Here is an 18,174-nt window from a genome sequence, read left to right as displayed (position 1 = left end):
TTCTTAGCCGGGTGGGGCCCTGGCGTGCAGGACGTCCTAGCTCTCCGAGGAGGGTGTGTGGGGGTGTGTGTGGGGGGGGTGTTGGGGGGGGATCGGGCTAGGAAGGTGTCTTGTTCTCTCATCCGGAGAGTGCTTTCAGCTCTCATCAGGTCACAGTGGAGTGGTGGGGAGCTGGCTTGCCCTGGATGGGGTCCATTTGCGCTCTGACTTTGCCTTTCCAGCTCATTTTGTTAAAGATTGCCCAGGCCCGAGAAAAAGCCAGCATTGCGCACATTTCAAATATCAGTGGACCTTGAGAGCTAATGGGACTAGAGCAGCTACCAACCTTTAGTGGGAGATGTTTGTGCGCTCTTTTTCAAAGTTTATTTTTGTGTCACAAAATTAGTATTTTTCCTCCCAGTAATTTGGCCTTATTTCCTAGTCGATTAATTTTATGGTTACCGAGTCATAGAGCTTATCTGCGTGTCATATGTTGGATTGACAAATTCATGGAAGAAGAAATGCAAAACTGTCATTAAAACTCAGTATCTTTCTCTTTTTAACAGAAGTATAGTTGATTCACAATGTTATATTAGTTTCAAGTGTACAACATAGTGATGGGACAAGTTTATACATTATGCTGTGCTCACCACAAGCGCAGCTCCCATCTGTCACCATACAACGCTATTATAATACCATTGACTATATTCCCTATGCTGTGCCTTTTATTCCTGTGATTTACTCATTCCATAACTAGAGGCCTGTACCTCCCACTCCCCTTCACCCATTTTGTCCCTCCCTTCATTCCCTTCCACTCTGGCAACCACCAGTTTGTTCTCTGTATTTATGGGTCTGTTTCTGCTTTTTCTTTCTTTCTTTCTTTTTTTTTGTTTTTTTAGATTCCACATATGAATGAAATTGTATGTTATTTGTCTTTCCATCTGACATATTGCACTTAGCATAATACCTTCTAGGTCCATCCATGTTGTTGCAAATGGCAAAATCTCATTCTTTTTTATGGCTGAGTAATATTACATTATATATACATATATACATATACATCTCTCTCTCTCTATATATATATATACTTCCTTATTCATTCATCTATCAATGGACACTTAGGTTAGCTATTGTAAATAATAAACAGGGGTGCATATATCTTTTTGAATTAGTGTTTTCATTTTCTTTTGGGTATCTGCATCTCTCTTGATAGCATTTCTCACCTAACTGAAATTATAAAAATGAAACTCTCTGATGTTCAACATTCTTATTACAGGTATTCTCTGTATTATATCCTAGGTTTGTGAATGTTAACATTTAAAAAAATACAGTATGGGTATATGAGTTGTGTGTGTATGTATTGTATACTGCAGAGGTTTATATATTGTTATTTAAAATCAGAACCATTAGCACTGAGGTGAGTTCTTGTATGGGAAGGTCACATTCACATGTGGTGACATCTTTTGGATAACGTTATTTCATTTGCTTCCACTTGTACACACATGTAGGACTCCTTTATAAAGATTACACCTTCCGTTTAATTACAGCTGTATTGCTTTTAATAGCATACTTATCTACTAGAGGCCTGTTAATTATTTTGACATCTGCCCTAATTAAGTCAGTTTAATTTTCTGGGAATTGAAGCATCACTGAGCATTTTAACTGAAGTACAAGGAGGAGGGAGAGAGAATCTTATCCTATGTCACATGAACTTCAGTAGCTGCTGGAAAGGGAATGAAGATGTCATGCCTCAACATAAAGTGCTAGATAGAGAGACAAACTAGAAATTGATTTGCTGGGAATGGGTGAAATCTGACCAATGATCCAGTGTCTATAGTTCACTTTCTGGTTGATAAAAGGGATGGCTATGATTTGTTTTTGAAAATTTCTAGCACAAATAATAATTTAAAAAAATGGGAACACAGTGATGTTCTGGTATGTGATTGTTGATATTCTGTAGGATATCAGAAAATGCCTGGAACTACAAGGGAATCAGCATTCAACTTGGTATAAATAGAGTACTTTTCAACGTCTTGTCTTGCTGTGTCAGGGAGCCCTTTAATTATGAACGCTTTAAGAAATTTGTTAAAGTTTTTATAGAAACTTAGTGAAATGTTCCTATTCTGTTGAATTGTGGTAAGAGCTCCTAACTATTGAGTGCTAAGTACGTTCTTTTTATAGATCTAAATTATAGACTCTTTTTAAAAGGGGGAAGCAACTTTAGTTTCAGAGAAATTTGAAAATTTTCTGCACCACCTTTTTTGGTGGTGTGTGTGACTAGGAGCCTAGCCGAGGGAATGGGACAGCCCCTTCTTTGCACAGGGAGGGGAGCAGTGAGAGGTAGGGCTGCCTCCAGAAAGACCATCTCCTCTCCAGACAGAGAGGAGACTCCAAGGAGGGACTCTAGAAAGTCCTTGCGCGCTGGCTGCTACGCAGGTTCCTACTGAGGTTCCTACAGCAGGATGTCTCCGCTGTGTTTTATGCACAGGATTACCTATAGTCTTGTCAGATGTCTGAGAGTTAACAACGCTGCAGAGGCAGAGAGCATCTGCTCTGGACAGAAACAGAAAGGCAAATTGCTCTTCACTCTAATGTTAAAGGAAGAGCCCCACTGAGACCACAATTAAATTTTACTCTTTTCTAAAGAATGTTGATGTTTGATCTGGGGCAAAATGTACTTCAGATGGAAACAGGCTACACGCACACACACACATACACACACACTCCTCATCTAATAAAACATTGTAAATATAATTTTTAAAAAGGAAGGCTTAATGGGAAGGGAATGTCAAGCATCTGTAAACATGAGCTTGGTTGTAATTTTATTTGCATTTTTTAATAAAGGTTTTATTTTTAAGTAATCTCTACACCAGTGTGGGGGATCGAACTCATAATCTTGACATCAAGAGTACATGTTCCTCCAACTGAGCCCGCCAGGTGCCCCTCATTTGCATTTTGATGTGTCTTTTCAACCTGCCTTTATTGCCTCCAAGGAGGGAGAATTGTTTTTTTTTTTTTTTTTTTTTTTTTTGCAGGGGTTGGGGTGGGGAGGAACCATTCTTTTTCTGTATAAAGTGTAGATTTACGTACCGTACATAGAGATATGCAGTATACTGTGCACTAACATTTCATGGGAGACGATCAGGAAAAATGTCTTAAAGAGGCTCTTAGAGGAGGCAATAAGGAAAAAAAGATTGAGAAACACTGATTTAGAGACTGCTTTTCATACTTTCACATTTATGGAACTAGGATGGATCTGAAAATGGGTAGCATGTCATAGTATAATTTTTTCTTACTTAGGTGGAATTTAAAAAATGGTGCATATCACACTGTTAGGCGACTTGATGGTAGCTTAGATTTGGGGAGACACTGTGTATTTCGAAGTACTGAAGAGATTAGAGAAGATACTCTTTATTATTTGACCAGCAAAGCTGACAAAAGGGCTCCTTTTTTTTTTTTTAAAGATCATTTATTTATTTGACAGAACTAGAGAGAGACAGTGAGAGAGGGAACACAAGCAGGGGGAGTGGGAGAGGGAGAAGCAGGCTTCCCGCAGAGCAGGGAGCCCCACGCAGGGCTTGATGCCAGGATCCTGGGATCATGACCTGAGCTGAAGGCAGACGCTTAACGACTGAGCCACCCAGGCGCCCCGGGGGGGAAAAGATTCTTAAACATATTAAAAACAAAGCTGTCAACTTTCCCGTTTCCTTTTCTAACTAAATGTTTTCACGGATGAAATTGACCTTGGACCAGTTTTCCAGGCCAGAAATACCAGTCATCTTTGACTTTCCCTGTGACTCAGTCCAAGTGTCTTTCTAATTCAGCTCCTCCTTTTTATCACCAAGGTCCATCCAGCCCCATCTGTGCCCCTCCCAGCCGCCTCGCCCTCCTGCCCACCTCTCTGCCCCAGCCTCCTAGCTGCTCCCTGGCTCCCCTCTCTGTACTTTCCAACATTGTCCGTGTGCTGCTTCCTGAGCATCTGCTTTTATCACGGTACTTTCTTGCCCCCAAATACATGGCAACTTTATTTTGCCCTTTACATTGGTTGAAGGAAAAAATACAGATTTTTTACATAATAGCAGTTGTATGTTTATTAGCTATTGATAATATCACGAATTCTTTAATACTTTTAAAATGAGTTGAATTTTGTTCATCAAAGCATCATTTACATATATTTGAGGAGTAATAATGCATACACCCAGGAGATGTGACTTAACTGGTACTCAGAGCACGGTGGACCTGGCTCTGGAGACTCCTAATTATAACTCAGTGGTCCTTTGTGTCTTTGGCCCACAACTTGGAATCTACTTCACCTCAGCTCGGGCCCTTCCACTTGACTCAGAGGTACTCTATTTTCTGGCCTTTTCCACCCATCCGACCTTATTCTGCACTCGACACACACTGACACATTCTTCAGCCAAGCTTTCATTCATCACACCCTTTGCTGAAAATATTCTGTGACCTTCCTATTCTTTAGAGTCTGCTAAAATCCGTGTCAGCAATGACACATTTTTTGAAGACACCAGAGGCTCACACAGCGTCCCCCACTTTCTCTGAGAGCCCAGTTTCTTTGTTGTTGTTATCTTTCCCATTTCTTTGTTATTGTTTCTGGCTTAATATTCTGCAACTGCTCTGATACTCATCATGGTCAAAAATTATATCCTATACTTGCTTATATCCTTGTCCTATGAGCAGAACCCTGTCCTGAGAATCTTGAATAAGCATTTGACTAGCTGAATTTAATGTTTAAAGACAGAGCTACTTTCTTTTTCTTTTCTTTTCTTTTTTTTTTTTTTTAAAGATTTTATTTATCCATTTGACGGAGAGAGAGAGGGAACACAAGCAGGGGGAGTGGGAGAGGGAGAAGCAGGCTTCCCGCCAAGCAGGGTGCCCAATGCGGGGCTCGATCCCAGGACCCTGGGATCATGACCTGAGCCGAAGGCAGACGCTTAACGACTGAGCCACCCAGGCGCCCCATCTTTTTCTTTTCTTTTTTAAAGATTTATTTATTTGAGAGAGAGAGAGTGTGTGAGTGCAAGTGGACAGAGGGGCAGAGGGAGAGACTCTTCAAGCAGACTCCGTGCTGAGCATGGAGCCCGACGTGGGGCTCAATCTCATGACCCATGAGATCGTGACCTGAGCCGGATGCTCAACTGACTGAGCCATCCAGGCACCCCAGAGCCACTTTATTCTTCTATAAGAAAAAGTGTAGGGACGTCTGGGTGGCTCAGCACGTTAGCGTCTGCCTTTGGCTCAGGTCATGATCCCAAGGTCCTGGGATCGAGTCCTGTATTGGGCTCCTTGCTGAGCAGGGAGCCTGCTTCTCCCTCTGCCTGTCGCTCCCCCTAGTTGTGCTCGCATGCTCCCCCTCTGACAAATAAATAAATAAAATCTTAAAAAAAAGTGTATATGATACAAACAGATTTTAAGTAGTGGAAAAATAACTCTGCATACTGCTTTGCTCATGGGTGATATGTAAATAAAAATTTACAGTACTGAGTCTAACACCAAGAAGCCAGATATGGAAAGATTTAGAAAATGCTTGTAAATGAGCATTATTGGTTCAGTCCTATATACTTCCTGAGGGCAGGCATCCTGCTTGTCTTCATATTTCTGTTTCTAGATCTTTCACGGTGGCTTGTACACAGTCAGTCTCAATCAGTACCTGTAAAATGAGTGACAGGATGCGAGCCAAGAGTGGAAAGAATTCTGGGATGAGAATCAGGACCATGGGGGAATTTTAGTCCTGAATTCCGTACTCTCTTGTTATATGAGTCAGTTGGTTGGTATCTTTGGGCCTCCGTTGTTCTGGTATGTGAACAAGCACCACTATCAAGAACCTGTGGCTTGATAAAGTTTTTGAATATTTTTGCAAAAGGAGGAAACCAGTGTGTATTTTTTTAAAAAGATTGGCTAAAATGCAAATCAAGTCCTATCACTATTATTTCTTTGGAGAGAGGGTAAAAAATACAGCAATTGGTAAAAACACTTTGAAGAAATCAGAGCTCACGATAATTACCAGTATTTCATTGAAAGTCATTTTTTTTGAAAGTCATTTCTAACTGTATTACTTAATCTTATGTAACAGAGAGTGCATTCAACATAAAGAACATAAGCTAACACCAAAGTTCTTAGAAAATGAAGGAGCCTGGGGAAATGAAATTTGAGCACTTCTGTTTGCTTTGTTCTTCCTCAGTGGACTGTGTACTCTCCCAAGGGCAGGGGCAATATCTCTTTTATTTGTCACTGTGCCCCCAGCTCCTAGCACAGTACCTGGCAGGTCGTAGGTACTCCATCCATACCTACTGACTGAGGAAATCATGAAATCCTGGGGTCTGATGGAGTGACAGGGAGGTCGGATGACCATCTGATAAAGGTAGTATTGAAACAGTTGTGGGCTAGGGAGTTGATGAGGCTTGGTGACATCTATGGTGTCTTCCAACTTTGATTCTATGATTCCTTATTCTAAGTTAAAAAAAAAAAACCACCCTAACCATTTAAACAAGCTATAAATGGGCCATGATAATATAATCAGTTACACGGCTGACTCAGAGGTCACACAGACAAACTATTAACTGTAGATTCATCTCAGCCTGGGCTGGGGTCCAGGGTGGGGAGGGTGAAGACACCCGACAGGTGATATTTTGCAAGTGCTTATCATGGAAGCCCCATTGCTTTAACAATATCCACAATGACGGGCATCCCCAAAGGCCCCTGGGGGTTGAGCTTGATCTTTTTTCAAGACCCTTGCTCTGATTTGTATATGTTCTTACATAGGCTTATTTTAATTCTGTGATCTGTTTTTAGAAGATTTCTTGAGTTAGAATTATCTTTTAACCCCACATCATGTAGAAAAGCATTATGTTATTGTCTGGGTTTACAACACTTGCATTTTACTTGAAACCATTGCAGTTTCTGGGCAGGGTTTGATTTTGGGATTTTTGTGGGTACCTTTGCTATATTTTGTCTTTCTTGGTCTGTTTCCTTTTCTTGCAGCTGGTCTTGGAAGAACAGGGACGTTGATAGCCTGTTATGTCATGAAACACTACAGGTTTACACACGCTGAAATAATTGCTTGGATCAGAATATGCCGGCCAGGCTCCATTATAGGACCCCAGCAGCACTTCCTGGAAGAGTAAGTATATGGCCTCCATTACCATATTATGTCCTTGGTTCTGATCATTTCTACGTTGTGTTCTCCTGGCTGTGGACCGTGTCAAGCCTGTGCTCATAAAATGGCTGCGCTGTGAGAGAAGTCTGTGCCTCTAACGGAATATTGTTGATTTGACAGCTAATGCATTCTAACTTTGTACCTTTTTTATCTCTCAGATCAGGTGAGAGAAGAAAATCACAGAGCCATCTCTGCCTACCTTTTTTCTGTCATTTTCTATGTGTGATCTGGCTACAGTGCAATTTTCTTATGTCATCCTACTTGACACTTTTCATTCTTTTCTTTTGTTTGCGTGTCTAAAAGCAGAATGAAAAAAACCACAACTAAGGTCCGTCAGTGATTTGGGTGACATTGCTGCTTTCCTGGCAACGAACTAAACTGCTAAAGTAGCTGCAACTTACGAGTTACCAAGGAAGAAAAAAGAGAACTGGGTTTTAGTCCTGGCCATGCCACTAAATGGCTTTATGACCATTATTTGGAAGAATACTTATAAATTCATTCATTCATTCATTCATTCGCATATGCATGAACTGTTTGTCAAACCCCAGCCCATAAGGTGGAGAGATTTAAATCCTAAAAGAACGATTCTTTCTGGTTGTCGCATAAAATTTTAGAAATTACCACTGATTTATCCATTAATAAAATGAGGAGATGAAATTAACACTAGCTGATTTGGGTCCAGCTCTAAAATATTATCAATTATATCTTATTAAGAAATTTTATTTTTTTCTTTTTATGCTGCAATAGCTGTATCTTGAATAGCATTCTTTTTTATATAATTAATTTCTTTTCCCGTTTAATCTCTTTCTGTTGGTGAGAAACAAATGATTGTGACTTTCACAGAAAAGATGCTCTAAGTAAGTCATAAGCATCTGAAATGGTTAAAAGGATTTGAAGAATCCTGCTGAGGAAACTACTTCGGTTGCCGGCCCCAGGGGTTGTGAGGGGGTGGGGGGAGGAGATAAGAACACAGTGCTGGAAATGTGAATTTATATCTTTGCTTCAAAGAATGAAATAGAAGTGTAACGAATACACAAGATAAAATACCAAGAACAGGATCATTAAGAAGACAGAGATTCCTAGGGTTGGCCTATGAGATACAAATAAAGTAATCCTATTATTACAGAGATTTATTCTTTATCAGATTCTCAGTGAGGGTTTCCTCTGCTTTATGTGTGCCTAGAGCATGGAGCTTGGTGCTGTATATCTTCCAGGGGCTTGTTGTACTAATTGCTCACTAAAGTTAAGTAAATTAGGATTAGGAAACAGAAACCAAGACACTACTAAGCCTGCTTCTTTAAGAAGTTCCATCAATCTCTTAATTAAAACTGTTGTTGGGAAAAAACAAAAACAAAACAAAAACTGTTGTTGGGAAGAATGTTCATTCATTAGGTACCTACTGAATACTCACCTTGCTCCCAGGAGTCTGCTAGGTGTGGCTCCCGGGGTGAGGAGATGTAGCTGAGAATTGCACCTCATTTTCCCGGGGTGTCAGATACCACAACCCTCCCGCCTCATGCCTGTTCATGCCCCCCGCCTCCCTCCCTACTATGCCTCTTCTCTCTGCCACATCTCAAAATAACAACAGAAGAAATTAGGTTATGAGGCAAGAAGGGCACTCTACACTGAAAAAAGGTCTTTTTTTTTTTTTTTTTTTTCATTTCATTTCAGCTAGAAAACTCAGGATATTTCCTTTGGTGTGAGTCCATATTATAGTTTTCTAAGTATTTTTCTATAAGAACTGAGGTGCAGGAATTACTTCCTTGCATAACTGAAGCATTAAAATCAGTCATTAATTAAAGTTATTAAATTAAGATCAGGCCTAGAATAAGTCATTAATGCTTAGGTCAGAACCTTCCTGAAGGCAGATTCTTTGAGGCACTAGACCTTCCATGTTTTGCAGTATTTCTCATGGAGCTAGCGTGGGGAAAATGCCTGCATCATTTCCTAGACTTTATTAGATCACCTCCATCAAGGTAGGGGTCTAATCTGCTTTATGCTTTGAATGGCGCCAGAGGTACTATTGTGCTTTACTCGACTGTGCATGCTTCTTCTCTTCTCCTCTTCTTTTTTTTCCTTTCCAAGCCTGTATCTTGATGTACCCCATAGCAGAAGACATTGCTTAGTGCATTCGTGATGTTCATTCATCTGACAGAGATTTATTAGACATGCACTCTCTGTCAGGCCGTGCTCTTGGGCCTGGGGTGACAGCAGGGAACATGCCAGACAAGGGGATTTACTCCCAGGTGTAATATCTCTAGTGGAAGGAGCAGACAATGAACAAGCGTGTAAGTTTATAGACAGATAATTTCTGACAGCGATACGAACAATGGAGACTAGCGGTAGGGGAGGGGGCTGATTACAGGGGATGGGAGAGCCCTTTGGCCAAGGAGTGCTTCTTGAAAGAGAGCCAGAACCTCGAGGGTGAAAGGAACCAGTGCTGGTGGTCTGAATTGTGTCCTGGGTAGCAGGCACGCGGAGGTCCTGAGATGGGAACGTGCACCATTTCTGAAGCCCAGAAAGAAGGCTAGTGTGGGTAGAATACCATGAGCTGGAGTGGGTGGTTTGAGAGGTCGGCTCAGTCAATTTTCACAAAGTGAACATACCCCTGTAACCACACTGCAGATCAGGAAATAGAACGATTAGCAGCATCCAGAAGCCTCCTTTGTACTCCTTCCATTCACTACCCAGCTCTTCTGCCTGTGTGACCATTACGCTTCTAACATCATAGATGAGTTTTGCCTGATTGTAACCTTACACAAATGGAATCAGTATGTATATCTGGCTTCTTTCAGTCAGCATTATTTTATTGTTATGTGTAAAAGTAGCGTGTTCATTTTCATTGCTGGATAAAATTCCATTGTTTGAATACATAATATTTTAGCTCTTCTGTTGATGGATATTTAAGTTGTGTCCAGTTTGGGGCTATTTCCTATCTTTGGTATATCTAATCTGTTGGATGAATGCCTGTGAGTGGAACATTCAGTTATAGCAGGTATCACTAAAGACTTTTCCAAAGTAGGTTTGCCACCTTAGATTCCTATCAACAGCGGGTGGGAGTTCTACTTTCTTCACATACTTACTAATACTTGATATTGTCAGTTTTTTAAAGTTAAGTCATTATACTCTGCTCGTAGTGGTATTTCACTTTGCAGTTTTAATTTGCTGTTCGCTGATAGCTAATGTGGTTGAACTTTTCGTGTATTTGTTGGCCATTTGTGTATTCTCTCTTTTTTTAAAAAAGATTTTATTTATTCATTTGAGAGAGAGAGAGAGAGAGCACAAATCAGGAGGAGGGTTAGGGGGAGAGAGAGGAGCAGGCTCCCCGCTGAGTAGGGAGCCCAATGTGGGGCTCGATCCCAGGATCCTGGGATCACGACCTGAGCTGAACGCAGACGCTTAAGCAACTGGGCCACCCAGGCGCCACTGTATATTCTCTTTTATGAAATATATTTTCAAATCTCTTACCCATCTTTCTATCAGACTTTTTTCTTGTCGATGTGTAGGAGTCTCAATATTCTGGCTACATGCACACTGTCCATTCTATGTAATGCAGATATATTCTGCTTGTCTTGGGGTTTGCTTTTTCACTCCGTAGTGTGTTTTGAATAGAATTTCTTGTGGTGAGAATTTTTAAGATCTGCTCTCTTAGAACTTTAAAATATGCAAATACAGTAGTATTAACTGTAGTCATCATGCTGCATATACCATCAGGACTTATTTATCTTATAACTGGAAGTTTGTACGTTTTGACCCCCGTCACCCATTTCTCTCACCCCCCACCTCTGGCAATCACCAATCTGTTATCTGTATCTATGAGCTTGTTTTTTTTTTTTTTAGATTCCACATATAAATAAGATCATATAGTATTTGTTTTCTCTGTATGACTTATTTCACTTAGCATAATGCCCTCAAAGTCCATCCATGTTGTCACAAGATTTCCTTTGTTTTTATGGCTGAATAATATTTAATTTTATATATATATATATATATATATATATAAAAAATACATTTTCTCTATTCATTCATCCATCAGTGGATGAATCTTCAATTTTTTCTATGTTTAGCTATTATAAATAATGCTATAACGAACATGGGGGTACAGATACCTTTTTGAGTTAGTGTTTTCATTTTCTTCGGATGAATGCACAGAAGTGCAAACGCTGGATCATGTGGTAGTTCTATTTTAAATTTTTTGAGGAACCTCCACACTGTTTTCCATAGTAGCTGCACCAATTTACATTCCCCCCCCACAGCACACTGAGGTTCCCTTTTAGTCATTTTCTGATTTCTAATGCCATAGATTTGTTTTACTTGTTCTTGGGCTTTGTTTTCTTCTCAGAATATTGTTTTTGAGATAGATTCATGTTAAGTATGTCAGTAGTATGTTTCTTTTTATTACTTAGTATTCCACTGTATGAAAATATCATGATATATTGACCCATACAACCGTTGATGGGTATTTGGGTGATGTGTAGTTTTTGGTTTTTATGAATGAAACTGCTGTGAATATTCTTCTACAAGTCTTTTTGTGGACATATGTCTTCATTTCCTTTATTTAAATACCTGGGAATGAAGGTCACTGGATCATAGGTTTAGATATAGTTTAACTTTATGAGGAATGATTTTCCAAGGTGGTTAAATCATTTTATATGCTACTTGTAGGAATATGAGTTCTGATTGTTCCACATCTTTGCCAACATTTTGTTTTTAAACTTGTTTTTTGGGCAGGGGTGGAGTCATTCTGGTTGGTGTGAAATAGTGTCTCAATTTGTATTTTCCTGATGACTAATGATGTTGAACATTTTTCATATACATATGTATCTTTGGTGAGATGTTTGGCCAAGTCTTTGCCTATTTAAAAATTTTTTTTCTTTCTGTTAATTGTGGTGGTTCTTTATATATTTTATGTTATTATTTTATTTTATTTTCAAAATATATTTTGTTTCTTTCCCAAATGTTTTTTGCAGAATTTCCAAGGTATTATTTTATTTTAAAAATATTTGTTGAGGTTAGTATAAAACCATTATTTTTCACAGTACTATATACAGAGTTGATTGAAAATATATTGTTTTTCTACAGATTATTTAATATTAGGAAGAGCATTTTTAAAGTTGTGTGTTGCAGCTTTACAACAGGCATTTCTGCTTTTCATTGAGATTTGTTTTTTTAAAGATTTTATTTATTTATTTGAGAGAGAGAGAGAGCATGAGCAGGGGGTAAGGGGTAGGGGCAGAGGGAGAAGCAGATTCCCAGCAGAGCAGGGAACCAGACACAGGGCTCAATCCCAGGACCCTGAGATCATGACCTGAGCTGAAGGCAGACGCTTAACTGACTGAGCCACCCAGGCGTCCCAGTGAGATTTTTTTTTAATTGAGGTGTAACTGAATGTAACATTATATTAATTTCAGGCGTACAACATAATGATATGATATTTGTATATATATATTTTAGATACAAGTCTTTTGTCAGATACATTGTGCTGTATGTCTTTTAATGAACAGAATTTAAAATTTTGCTGAAATTGATTTTTGAAAATTAACCATGTATCTTGCAACCTTACTAATTTCACTTATTAGTTCTGGTAGTTTTCCTTTTTTTCCTTATTGCTGAGATTTCCAGTACAATGTCAATGTTAGTTGGTGAAAATGGACATCCTGGTCTTGCTCTTGATATTAGAGAGACAGCATTCATTCTTTCACCACTCAGTGTGATGTGGGTCTTTCACAGATGACTTTTATCTGAATGAGGAAATTTCCTCCCATTTCTAGTTTATTGAGAGTTTCTATTAATAATGGGTATTGATTTTGTCAGTTTTTTCTACATCTACCAAGATAATCATATAATTTTTTCTCCTTTGTTCTGCTAAATGTGAATTACATTGCTTTTCACCATAATGGTCATGATGTGCTTTTATGTTTTCATATGGATGGATTTGATATGCTGATGTTTTCTTAGGGATTTTGTGTTCATGTTCATGAAAGGTAATGATGTGTGATTTTCTTTTCTTGTAATACTTTTAAGTTTCAGTATCAGGGTTATGCGGACTTCATAAGATGAATTGTGAAGCATTTTCATCTTTATTTTCTGAAAAGAATATTATAAGATGGTATTACTGGATTTGAGGGGTGGGATGGGAAATTAGGAGATGTAAGTGTCCTTTGGAGATAAGGGTCTAGTTGATGTTGGAGGACCTGGAAGGGTTGGTGTCGGGATATGACAGGGGTAAACCAAGGTGTGTGCCATGATGGGTTTGGTTCTGAAAGTCTTTTAGAGCCAGGTGGGTCATCAGTAGAGGCCATGGGGTATGGGCCATCAGATGACTTTCTATTAAGCAATTCCTGGGGATATGGTGGCCAAGGGGATGAGTGAAGATCCCCACTGGGACCACTTGCTTAGGTGTCTAGAAGGGAAGTGTGGGGTACCTACGTAATCTCTGCTGCACTGCAGTGTGGTGCTGTGGCCCACTGGGGGCAGGTACCGGGTCACAGGGAGCCTAAGGTGCCGTGGTCACTACACACTTCTGTTCACTTCCTTCCCTGACTATTTTTTTTTAAAAGATTTTATTTATTTATTTTTTAGAGAGAGAGAGGGAGTGCAAACAAGTAGGGGGAGGGGGACTGGAGAGGGAAGAGAGCGAATATCAAGCAGACTCTGTGCTGAGTACGGGCCCCGTCGCGGGGCTTGATCCCATGAGCCTGAGATCATGACCTGAGCCAAAACCAAGAGTTGGAGACTTAACCAACTGAGCCACCCAGGCGCCGCCTGACTACTTTTAACCATCCTGTCTGGAAAGTTTATTTCACATTTTACATACCTTTCTCTAAACATTCTAAACATAACCTCAACCCTTCTCCTAAACTATATTATATATATATATATATATAAATATATTTATATAAATTATATATATTTACATATATATATTATATATATTTACATATATAAATTTATTTATATAAATTTATATACACACACACATACACACACAAACACATATACTATTAATTAAAATTTTTATTTTGAGGTAATTATAGATTAACATACATTTGTAAGAAATAATAGAGAGGGCTCCTATATATTTACCCACTTTCCCCGAATGCTAACATCTTGCAAAATTATAGAATAATATCATAATCAAGATATTGACATTGATAGAGTTAAGACATAGAGACCTGTCACCACAGAGTTCCTCACATTGCCTTTGTATAGCCACACTCATGTTTTTTCTGCCCTTATCCCCTCGTTACCTTTTGACAACTGCTGATCTGTTCTCCATTTACATATTTTGTCATTTTGAGAATGTTACATATATGGAATCACAGAGTATGCAACCTTTTAGGCTTGGCATTTTTCATTCAGTGTAATTCTCTGGAGGTTCATCCAGGCTGTTGCACATATCGGTAACTTGTTCCTTTTTTTTTTTTTAACTATTTATTTATTTGAGAGAGAGAGTGCATCTATGAGTAGGAGGGGCAGAGGGAGAGGGAGAGAGAGAATCCCAAGCAGACTCCCCACTGAGTGCAGAGTCCAGCGCAGGGCTCAATCCCACGACCCTGAGATCATGACCTGAGCTGAAATCAAGAATTAGGTGCTCAAGTGACTGAGCCACCCAGGCGCCCCTCACTTGTTCCTTTTTATGGCTGAGTAGTATTCCAGGGTATGAATGGACTACTGTTTGTTAACCATGAAGGATAGCTGGGCTGTTTACAGTTTTTGGTTATTATGAATAAAGATGCTATAAATGTTTGTATATAGGTTTTTGTGTGAACATAAGTTTTCATTTCTCTGGGATAAGTGCCCAAGACTGCAGTTGGTAAGTTGTATGGTACATGTTTAGTTTTATAAGAAACTGTCAAACTGTTTATTCTAGAGTGGCTGTTTCATTTTACATTCTCACTAGCAATGCATGAATGATTTTTTCTTTATATTTGCCAGCATTGCTGTTTTGTTTTAGCCATTCTGATAGGTATGTAATGATATATCATTACGGTTTTAAATTGCATTCCCCTAGTAAGTAATTGTAAACAACTTCTCATGTACTTATTTGCCATCCATGTATCTTTTTGGTGAAGTGTCTGTTCAAATCCTTTGTCCATTCTTATTGAGTTGTTTGTTTTCTTATTATTGCGTTTTGAGAGTTCTTTTTAAAAAATATTTTATTTATTTATTTGAGAGACAGAGAGCAGAGCGCGAGAGAGAGCACGAGTGGCGGGGAGGAGCAGAGGGAGAGGGAGAAGCAGACTCCCCACTGATTAGGGAGCTCAGCCTAGGACCCTGAGGTCATGACCTGAGCCAAAGGCAGATGCTTAACTGACTGAGGCACCCAGGTGCCCCTTGAGAAGTTCCTTATACATTCTAGGTACCAGTTTTTTGTCTGATAAATATTTTGAAAATATTTTCTCTCAGTCTATAACTTATCTTTCATTCTCTTAATAGGCTCTTTCACAGAGGAAAAATTTTAAATTTTGATGAAGTCCCATTTATCATTTTTTCCCTTTTTTAGATCATGCTTTTAGTATCAAATCTAAGATCTCTCTGCTTAGCTCTTAGATCCCCAGAATTTCTCATGTTTTTTCTAAAAGGTTTGTAGTTAGGTGTTTTCATTTAAGTCGGTGGTTCATTTTGAGTTAATTTTTGTATGAGGTGTGAGACGTAGGTTAAGGTTCATTTCTTTTTGCCTATGGATGTCCAGTTGCTCTGGCACTCTTTGTTGGAAAGGTTGTATTTTCTCCATTGAATTGCTTTGACAGCTTTGTTAAAAATTAGATGGGCATAGGTATGGATCTATTTCTTTGTTCTTTATTCTGTTTGTTCCATTGGTCCTTCTTCTAATACCACACTCTCTGGATACTGTACCTATATAGTGAGTGAGCCTTCATGTTGGAAGAGTGGTTTCTCCTACTTTCTCCTTCTTTAACAAAATTGTCTTAGCAATGCCAGACCTTTTCTTTTCTATGTAAATTTTAGAATAATCTTGTCCATATCTACAAAAAAATCATGCTGCGATTTTGATAGGAATGTGTTAAACCTCTATCTATATTGTTTTGGGGAGAATTGACATCTTTAGTACTGTTGAGTCTTCCAGTCCATAAACACAATATGTGTCTTCATTTATTTAGATCTCTTTTGATTTCTTTCATCAGTAATGTGTAGCTTTCAGCTTACAAGTCCTGTTTTGTTGGATTTACATTTAAGTATTTTGGTTTTTTTGCATGATTATAAATAGTATTTTATTTTAAATTTCAGAGTTCATGTGTTCATCACTAGTATGTATAAATACAATTGATTTTCTGTCTATGTTTATTTTATATCCTGAAACTTAGGGGTGTGTGTGTGTGTGTGTGTGTGTGCATGCATGTGCACACATGAATTCCTGGGGATTTCTGCAAAGACAATCATGTTATCTACAAATAGGGACAGTTTTATTTCCTTTCCAATCTGCATGTCTTTTCTTTTCTTTTCTTTTCTTCCCTTGGTGCATAGTCTGAACTTTTAGCACTATGATGAATAAGAGTGGTGAGAGCAGACATTCTTCATTTGTTCCTATCTTTGGGTTGGGGGGAAGCATTCACCATTAAATATAATGTTAATTAGAGGCTTGCTATAGATGTACTTTATCAAGTGGAGGAAGTTCCCCTCTCTTTTCCAGAGAGTTTTATCATGAATGAGTATGGAATTTTGTCATGCTTTTCCTGCATTGATTGATAATGTCATTTTCTTCGTTAGCCTGTTAATTTGGTGGATTGCATTGATCTAAAAAAAACCATGTTAAATAAGCCTTGCATCCCAGGAATAAACCCCACTCAATATATTATAAATGGGGATCCTGCAAATGTGATCAAGTTAAGGATCTTGAAGTGGAATGATTGTCCTGGATCAGTCTGGTAGGTTCAATCTAATCACAGGGATGCAGGAGGAGTCAATTAAAAGAAATGTGATGATGGAAAGAGAGATTGAATTGATGTACTTTGCAGCTGGAGGAAGGGGCCATAAACCAAGAAATACAGGCAGCTGCTGGTAGCTGAAAAAAGCAAGGAACCAGATTCTCCCGTGGAGCCTCCAGAAAGAAGCAACCCTGCCAATACCTTGACTTTAGCTCAGTGAAACTGATGTTGGCCTTCTGACTTCCAGAACTGCGTGGAAGTAAATATGTGTTCTTCTGAGCCACGAGGTGTGTGGTAATTTGTTACAGCAGCTTTGTGTAGATAGGAAACTCATATATCTGTGTAGACAGTGTACACGGGTGTGGATAGTCAGGAAATAGGTACAGTAAGATACACAGATCCTCTGTGAGCATGGGCATTCTGAACTTCTCTTATTCATATTTCTACTTTAGGCTATTTAAAGTAGGAGAGTCCTGAGATACACACGTTATTTAAAGAATACTGGGCTGCAGCAATGCGTAAAATGAACCAGGTGGAGGGAGACTGAAAAGAGACTATTGTCATCTAAAGGGGACGGCTCTTGTTGAAGGGGCCAGAAGTTAGACTGGGGAGTTAGAGACAGGTGGGTACCAGAAAGTCAGTCTCAGGCTTTGAAGCCTGACTAATGGTAGGAGAGGTGTAGGGCTTTGAAGCCTGACTAATGGTAGGAGAGATGAAGAGAGTGACACCATCGATGACGCAAAAGCATGAATAAGTAACACTTTCATTAGGAGAGAAGTAAGAGGATTAAAAAGTTTTCTGACAGGTTTTCATCTGTCAAAAATGACTGTGTAAGTTAGAGGGATTGTATTCTTTCAGAGGTGAAAAATCCAATCATTGCCTTTTAGGTAATGTTAATTCTAAATCTATGACTTTAGGGAAGCACATCCTGCGAGTCCTTGAAGACTAAAATATGGCCAGGTGTTGGATTTCTGCATCTTGAAGAAAGCTTCCTCTTATTTCACCAGCAGTAAGAAGGATGTTTATTAACATCCTTGTGAGTTGATGAATTTATGTATTGGCAGATCAAGACCTCTTCTTTGTTATATCTGAAATCTCATATTTAAATTTTTTTCTAGGATATAAATAAAGTTGTTT

The 18,174-nt window shown here is 38.9% G+C and overlaps 1 protein-coding gene across 1 annotated transcript in view; it reads left to right on the top strand.

Annotated features, from left to right (window-relative positions):
- CDC14A (cell division cycle 14A) overlaps positions 1-18,174 on the top strand; it is a 148,717-nt gene that overhangs the window by 107,315 nt on the left and 23,228 nt on the right. The window contains exon 10 of the mRNA XM_032422664.1: positions 6,976-7,114. Coding sequence (XP_032278555.1) covers positions 6,976-7,114 — 139 coding nt within the window. The remainder of the gene's footprint in view (positions 1-6,975; positions 7,115-18,174) is intronic.

This window comes from Phoca vitulina, unplaced genomic scaffold (genome assembly GCF_004348235.1).
Source record: "Phoca vitulina isolate PV1807 unplaced genomic scaffold, GSC_HSeal_1.0 scaffold2, whole genome shotgun sequence".
Classification (NCBI taxonomy): domain Eukaryota; kingdom Metazoa; phylum Chordata; class Mammalia; order Carnivora; family Phocidae; genus Phoca; species Phoca vitulina.
This window is presented reverse-complemented; position numbering and strand designations above follow the sequence as displayed.